At 35.1% G+C, this 8,110-nt stretch overlaps 2 protein-coding genes and 2 pseudogenes across 4 annotated transcripts, besides 2 other annotated features; 1 reads left to right on the plus strand and 3 right to left on the minus strand.

Moving 5' to 3' along the window:
• Positions 1 to 8,110: part of a mobile genetic element that runs on past both edges of the window.
• TVAGG3_0250560 (protein of unknown function, DUF4106 family) lies at positions 777 to 1,582 on the minus strand (the record flags this gene model as incomplete). The annotated part of the gene is made up of 1 exon (XM_051228025.1): positions 777 to 1,582. A coding segment is annotated over one exon (806 nt), but the record flags the coding sequence as incomplete, so codon positions are not given.
• TVAGG3_0250570 (protein of unknown function, DUF4106 family) lies at positions 2,062 to 3,042 on the minus strand (the record flags this gene model as incomplete). Its single annotated transcript, XM_051228026.1, has 1 exon — positions 2,062 to 3,042. A coding segment is annotated over one exon (981 nt), but the record flags the coding sequence as incomplete, so codon positions are not given.
• On the plus strand, positions 4,214 to 5,018 carry TVAGG3_0250580 (annotated as a pseudogene). The gene has a single exon. A coding segment is annotated over exon 1 (805 nt).
• Positions 5,675 to 6,118: a mobile genetic element.
• TVAGG3_0250600 lies at positions 6,825 to 7,488 on the minus strand (annotated as a pseudogene). The gene has a single exon. A coding segment is annotated over exon 1 (664 nt).

The raw sequence follows: 8,110 nt of genomic DNA on the forward strand, positions 1-8,110 counted from the left end.
CAAGTCGTTGCATCTTTGCCTCATGTTCACCTAGTATGTTGTAAATTTCACGTGTCCTTTTTGCCTTTGGGCTCTGGTCGCCCATCTCAGGTAACCTATATCCTAGAAAGATTTTGTCATAGTTTGTATTTGAGTCTTCGCGTATTGTTTGCATGACTCTTTCCTGAGTTTCCGGTTCAAGCTCTTCAAACAGAGCTTGTCCATATGGAATAAGCTCGTTTCCAAATATATGTTTTTGTAGCCATTCTGGTTTTCTTTCCATGTTACCAATAATATCTTTTGTGAATGGGAAAGCTTTTACCCAACGTTTCAGGCTTGCGTCATTTATTTCTGTAGTTGGTTTTATTTTGTCAAGGAACATGTTTTTCAATACTAACATTTCATTTGGTACTGTCCATTTGAGTTTTCTTAAATATTCATCCCTTCTCAGTTCATTGTCTGCAAAGTAAGTTTTTATGACATTTTGCAAACTTTCGTTTGCAAGGTCATGTACAATAGGTTCTCTTCCTTCTCTCTCCCTAACTTTCTTTCTAAACTCTTCACCAAATATACCATCTTTATGGTTCTGTGTAGTTCTTTGAGATAAATGTTCTAGAACGTCAGGTGTTATATTTCCATCAGCCATGTTCATTTCATACTGGTTCAAAATATCTGCATCTTTCATATCTTTCAATGGCATTAAAGCCGCGCTGAAAATACCAGCTATATCTGGTTCACCATTCACTTCCATTGCGTCTACAACTTCTTGGAATTGTGGTTGTAAGTTTATGAACCACCTATCCGGATTAGCTTTATGACCCCATCTCATTGTAGTTCCATAGTCTGCAGAAACAAAAGTAGGTTTGTTTCCATATTGGTTAGGTTCTGAATGAACTTTAAACAATGTTTCATTTCTATATGTTTTGTTGAAATTTAACCTTTTATTTTCACCGAGTTCAGCCAAAGATTGAACGTTATATGGTCGTAAGTAAAAAGGATTGTTGTATTTGCGTACATTTTCTTTCAGTACTTCCATTCTATGCTGAATATTTTCATCTGATGTTGGAGTCTTTTGTATGTCGGCGAACATTTTTCGATATTCTTCTACTATGTCAGCTGAATTTTTCTTAGACTCTTGGAAAGATTCCATATTCTCCGCATACTCTTGTTGAGGGTCAAGATTTTTCGGCTGTTCCAAATCTTCATCTAGTTCTGTGAAGTTAGTTTCCAAAGGAGGGACTTGTTCGTTTCCTTCAGGCTCTTCTAGCTGTTGTTGCTGAACTATTTCTTCCATGTCTGGTTGTATCTGAACTTCTTCCTGTGGAGTTTCTTGTACCTCATCTGCTGGCATTTCATATATTCCGAGACCGTTTTTAACAAGTTCCCTATTTAAGCCATCCGCATTCATAACCCTTTCTTCTTTCGTTCCGTCTCTATTTTTTACGCGTTTCATGAAGATAGTTGAATTATCATTTATCTCTGACACCAAATATCTCGGAGTAAATTCAGTCATGTCATTTGGATGATATGCTATTAAATCATATCCCTTAGCGAGCTTGTATTTTCCAGGTTTGAAATTATATCCCATTTGGTGCTGAACCATAAAGCTAAATAGGTTCGGGTCAGTATTTCCTTCCTTGAACTTTCTAATAGCTTCTTTATATCTGTCACTAAAGTCAAGAGTATCTGGGTAACCATAGTCTTCCTTAAGCATTTTTAAGAATTCTTGGTTTCCTTGTTCTCTACTTCTTTTATGTCCTTGCTCTGTTTGTGGTTGTTGTTGTGCAGTGTTTTGAACTGTTGGTTGTGGTGCAGTTTTTGAACTGTTGGTTGTGGTGCAGTGTTTTGAACTGTTGGTTGTGGTGCAGTGTTTTGAACTGTTGGTTGTTGTGTTGGTTTTGGTGCATGCCTGTGTCTGTGTCCATGTGACGATGTAAATGTTTTAGGTAGTCCTGGTGCAGGTGCTTCTCTTGGAGGGTTTGGTGGTATATAAGTTCCACTAGCTAGTATATAAGTTCCACCAGCTGGTATATAAGTTCCACCAGCTGGCACATATGTTCCATCTGCAGCATAATGTCCTACCTGACTTTTCGTTTTTAAGAAAGCATTTACTAGGTCTGTTTTGGTCTGTTGTAACTCTTTTTCTTGACTTTCCACAACAGTTGCTCTAACGGCGTCATAGGCACTTTGAACTGCCTGTCTCGTTGCTGCATCTGTTATTTTCGTCATATTTTGTGCTACTTCTCTTAACTCGTTGTCGAAACCTTCAGACTTCAGTTTCTTTCCAGATGAGAAGTCGTTCACTAGTTTCACCTTACTATGAAGAGCTTCGAAGGCGTTCTTAAAGTCAGCATTCATTAAAGCTTCATTTGAACTGTCTTCATCCGCTTGTATTTTTGTCCTTATTGACCCTATAAGTTGGGCTGCTTTGGCGTTGGCTTGGGCATCTAACCAGTCATTGTTAGCTTTTATATATTCTGCGCTTTTCATTGCCTTTTGCATGGCTGCGTCGTTATTTTTACTTTCTTGTGCTAAGTTTTCATACTGTACGGTTTGGTTTTGCAACTGTAAAAGTTTTTCTGCCTTTACATTTGCTTCAACTTCTTTTTTATACTCATCGCTATCCATATATGTCTTCAGGGCTTTTTGTTTTATTTCTTCATCTTTCAGTACTTTATATTGAGTAGTATGGTTTTTCAAATTTATAACATCTTGTTCCATTTTTGCTACTTCTGCTGCTTTTTCTGACACTTTTTTCGCATATTCCTCTGTACTTAGTTCTTTCAGTTGTTCTTCTTTCTTCTTTTTCTCTACGTTTAACTCATTGAGTTTCTTTGTGTGTCTGTCATATTCTAGTTTCTTTTCGTTTTCACTTATTTGTTTCTGTATGTCTATGTTTGACTTTTTGACATCTGTTATTTGATTTTTGAGTGAACTCAAATTCATTTGACTTTGAGGGTTATAAGCTGTTCCGTCTGCAGCTCCACCATAGCCTGCCATTTTCGCTAAAAGTGCCGCTCTTAAACCTCCACTCTGTGCACCTATAACTCGGTTTAAAAGCATAGGGTTGCTTGACATTTGTTGCAACATAGTGGGGTCATTCATCATTTGTTGTTGCAACTGTTGTTGTGGTGTCAGTTTTACTATTGGATGTTTCAATGCTCCCTTCCTCTTACGTATATTCTTACGTAGCTTACGTGGCATTTTAAGTGAAGTAAAAAACGGTTTTTGACAGATGTTTATATGACACTTTTTGTTCAGCACAAAAAACTACTCGGTCAAAGTGTTGTCAGTTTTGTAAAATAACCGTCCTATCTCATTCTATAAGGGGAAAAAGGCTTCTCAAAGTATACTTCCTTGGAACGCCGGTAACTTTTCCTGTAGCGACGATAGACCCTTACTTGTCCGGACAAAGTTATACTATTTTGAGTGCTCTACAAAAAAGTCAACGGCAACGACTCTCAAAAACCGTTGTGTAAAAAGTTTTACCGTTGGACAAAAAAGTATATATAGAAAACAAAAAACGTTTATAGTTCATTCAATATTTGAGATGGAACGGTTTTCCAACGGTAACTATTAAATAAAATAAAAAAATAGGGGGTACCGTTGACGAAAACGGTTTTTTTAAACTTTTCTATGAGTAGTCCGAAAAAAACAGTTCATTTTTCATAATGGAAGGAAGAAAAAATGTCGCAAACAATTCGTCGACTACCTCTGCAGTTAAAGTTCCTACAACTTATGTCTCACCATTCTCAAAACCCTTACGACCTCCTATAATACCAAAGCAACTTCCTCATACAATTGCAAACAATTCGTCGACTACCTCTGCAGTTAAAGTTCCTACAACTTATGTCTCACCATTCTCAAAACCCTTACGACCTCCTATAATACCAAAGCAACTTCCTCATACAATTGCAAACAATTCGTCGACTACCTCTGCAGTTAAAGTTCCTACAACTTATGTCTCACCATTCTCAAAACCCTTACGACCTCCTATAATACCAAAGCAACTTCCTCATACAATTGCAAACAAATTGTCCAACAATTTGAGTTCTTCTTCTCAAAACACAACAGATACAGTTGTCCAAACAGCACCAGAACAAGTTTCACATAGTTCTACAATTCAAGACAAATTGTCCAACAATTTGAGTTCTTCTTCTCTCAAAACACAACAGAAACATCTGAAACAGATTTACAACCAGCACCAGAACAAGTTTCACATAGTTCTACAAGTATGTTAACAAGAGCACAATTTCAAGATTTAATTTCTCTTGAACAATATTCGAGTAACGAAACACAAAGCGACGACTGTAACCTCTCGCTACCCGAATCCATTCAAAGAAAATACGCCATGAAAAGACTGAAATTGTTGTATAAACTTCTTAACAATTGGGGAGTCGAAGACAACTCAGATTATAGTGAAATGTTTAACAAAGTCATAGAATCTGTTAAACCAATTGAAAACGACATAAAAAATCCCGGTGTTCTTGTAGACCTTTTCGCCTCAAAATTACCAGTTACAACCAATCTAATAGCAACACAAGCTATAGAGCAATTTATTTTATGTTTTCCCAAGCAATATAGACAACACCTGAGGGAAACAAGAATAGGAAAATTTCAATTGGTGTATCCTACAACATACAACTATTACGAAGAAGCAAATGAATATGGAGAACTCTCATTCCATTTCACACTTTCAGTTCCTGAGGGGGAAGAAAAAGCAATCTATCATGTACAATCTCTTGCAGGATGTGAAGGAAAACCCCACATAATAACTACTGTTGCAATTGACAAACCTGCAAGAGTCGAAGACGATGTTTTGTTCGCGTCCATTGCTGTTTTGGCATGGGAGAACCAATTCCAATTTCCCATTTCACAGAATACTCAGCACAACATTTTCAAAATGTAGAATTCGTGTTCTACGACCATCAAAAGTTCCTGCTAACAAAGCCAAAGAAACAATTTGTCTCAATATTTGTTGCTGGTCATGTGGCTGACAAAGAGCCATCAGATACTGACTATGAAGAAGAGGAGGAGGAAGAAGAAAACGATAGCGATGTCGTTCTTATCGAATAAAAACTTTAATTTCTTACTATATAATTTTTTAGTTCTCCTCTAGGTTTTTTAGGGGCTAGAAGGGGCGCAGCCCCTGGAAGCCCCACTCCTTTTTTTTTTTTTTTTTTTTTTTTTATGTTAATTATATAATAATATGTATTATTATAAAAAAGAAAAAATAAAGCACGTTAAAATTTTTCTTTCTTGATTTTTTACAAAATCTACTTAGAATTATGCAAAATATGACTAAATAATTATAAATTTCAAGTTAAATTTTAATTTTGATAAATAATTTAAATTTCAAAATATCAAGTTCAGTTCGACTATGTATGTAGTAATTCTGTTGCATGCTAAGTTCGGTCAAAATGTAAACCTCTCAATTTTATCGTCGGGGGAAGTAACTCAATTCCTTCAAAATTATTCTTTAAATGTTGAATTTAAAGTTATTTAATTTGGATTATAAATAAATAGGCTAATACAATATTTAAAAATGAGAAAAAATAACTTTTCAAAGAACTTTTCATAATCTCAAAGAAAATTTTTTATTCAATAATTATATAAATTAATTAACATTCATAATGAAATTGGATTTTTTTTATAAAAAATTGGTCCTACTTAACTTTTTGAGAGAATTTGGCTTTCTCGTAAACGAAAAAGGGGATTTGACGGAGTCAAATCCCGCTCACAAAAAGTGGACTTTACATGTCAAATTTTATATGCATGTAATGTCCAGTTTTATGAGTTTTAGGAAGGAATTGGAAGCCATGAGTTACTGACATTGCATCAGTATCTCATAGCCTCCAATTCCTTCAAAAAATGGGAGAAACTTTGTCCGAATAGTTTAACATTCGGACAAAGTTTCTCCCATTTTAAGAAGGAATTGGAGGGTAAGAATATACCATATGAATGTATATCTCTTACCCTCCAATTCCTTCTAGAAAGTGTCCAAACTTTGGGTTAATTGAAAGTATTAACCCAAAGTTTGGACACTTTCAAGTGGAGATGGAAGGCTTTGGGGTATATATTAATACAATATACCTCAAAGCCTTCCATCTCCACTACAAATGTGAGAAACTTTGTCCGAGATCTAAATTGCTCTCTACTCATTGCGGGTTTTATCTGTTCATTCATATCTTACCTCTTCTATCTTTATTCTTATCTGCCATACACATTCAGCAACTAACGAAACAAAGTTGTCGTAGGTCTTAAACTCCCACAGGATTTGTATATGTCAGAGATGTTCTTATTATCCATATCGCAATCTTTGTCCATGACTTTTGTGGTTGCAATGAAATCAAGAAACTCATAGTTAACCTTTCGTATGAACTTCTTTATTTCTACTGAGTCAGTTGCTTTGACTTCTATTTCTCGAATTCTGGAATAGTAAGCTTTTGTTGTTGGATTTCAGGCATTGGGTAAATGGTCAATAATATCCTGCATTTCATAAAGATATCTTCATCTGTTTCATCTTTTGCAGTGCAATCTAAATCCTCCTTGGAGAAGTTCTCGCTTATCTTCTGGATTTTTTGTTTCGAAAGTATATGAAGAAGGAATGAAGCTTTTTCATCTCTTTACTAACATTGAAGTTGGGTTCATGACTAACGAGTTGTGCTGTTGTTGCTAACATGTTTTACATATAAAAATAAAAAAAATATTTTTTTAAAAAAAACCAACTTTATTTTTTATTTCGGGAAAATTCATGAAAATTCATGAGGGTAGAAAAGAGGTTAGAATCGGTTATATCTCCCATCTACCCTAAATTAATATTTTTGTCGAAAAAAATGGTTCATTTATCACAATATTTTTTTACAAAACGACCCCAACTTTTAACTTCTTTTCTGGCACTTCAAATGCTACTTTAGCGAGTTCATATTCTCTAAATTCTCTCTTTAAATCTTCTTGTTCCCATTGGTCTAGTTCGTATGGAGAGTCTCTATAAACCAGAACATATCTCACGTTCATGTTCTATTTGTTTTTCATGCATTTTTTCTAACTTCTTCTTCGAACAAAGGTTTGCATTCTCTACTGTATCTTCAAGTTCTTCTTCATCTAATTTCTCATGAACTTTTCTGTGCCTATGGAGTCCATAATTTTTCCAACTGCTATGCAATATTTGGAGAAGCCCACATTGCTATATAGTTTACAAGTCTTGGGTCTACATACATTCCTCTAACCTGTTTGATTTCATCAGGAATTCCTGCATGAATTTTGTATAAAAAGCAACCCGCTGTTTTCCGCGGGTTGGTATATTCTTCACAAAATGCCTTCAAAATACTCTTCCCAGGACTTATTTTCCAACAACCTTCTAAAGTCCTTCCTAAACTGCTGACACATATTTGGTTGCATTTATATAACCATCCTTGTCTCTACGTAAGACTTCAATACCGTTGTAAGTGCCTTTTGTGAATGTTTCGCCATTAGATTTGTTCGTGAACGTTTTTGCTTCGATGACATTTCTGTTCTTACTACAATAAAAATAAAAAATATTTTTTGGTGGGACGTCGGACATTCGTTTGTGGCTTAACCGTCGACCACAACGATAAAAATCTCGACAAAACATTTACGATGAAATCATGACAAAACATTTTACGAAGAATCATGAAAATTCATTGAAAATTCATGAGGGTAGAAAAGAGGTTAGAAATCGGGTTATATCTACCCTTCTACCCTAAACATTATTTTTTTGTCATTTACGCTCATTACGATGAAGAAGTCTTGACAAAAACTTTACGAAGAAGTTTCGACAAAGCATATACGATGAAGAAGTTTCGACAAACATTTACGATGAAATTCATGAAATTACATGAGGGTAGAAAAGAAGGTTAGAAATCGGGTTATATCTACCCATCTACCCTAAACATATTTTTGCTGAATTTAGCAACAAAATGAACGAGGTCAGGATGTATGTAAATACCTTTGAATTCATTCATAACACCCTTTGTAAGCTCATAAAATGCTTGTTTTGAGGTCGAGCCACTTTTGGCTCCACCGTATTCTTTCAACCTGAAGCATTTAATATATGTAAAATATTTGTTTTAAAATGGTATGCATATAGCTTCTTGAATTTGTTAAGAAG

Source organism: Trichomonas vaginalis, chromosome IV (genome assembly GCF_026262505.1).
Source record: "Trichomonas vaginalis G3 chromosome IV, whole genome shotgun sequence".
Lineage (NCBI taxonomy): Eukaryota > Parabasalia > Trichomonadida > Trichomonadidae > Trichomonas > Trichomonas vaginalis.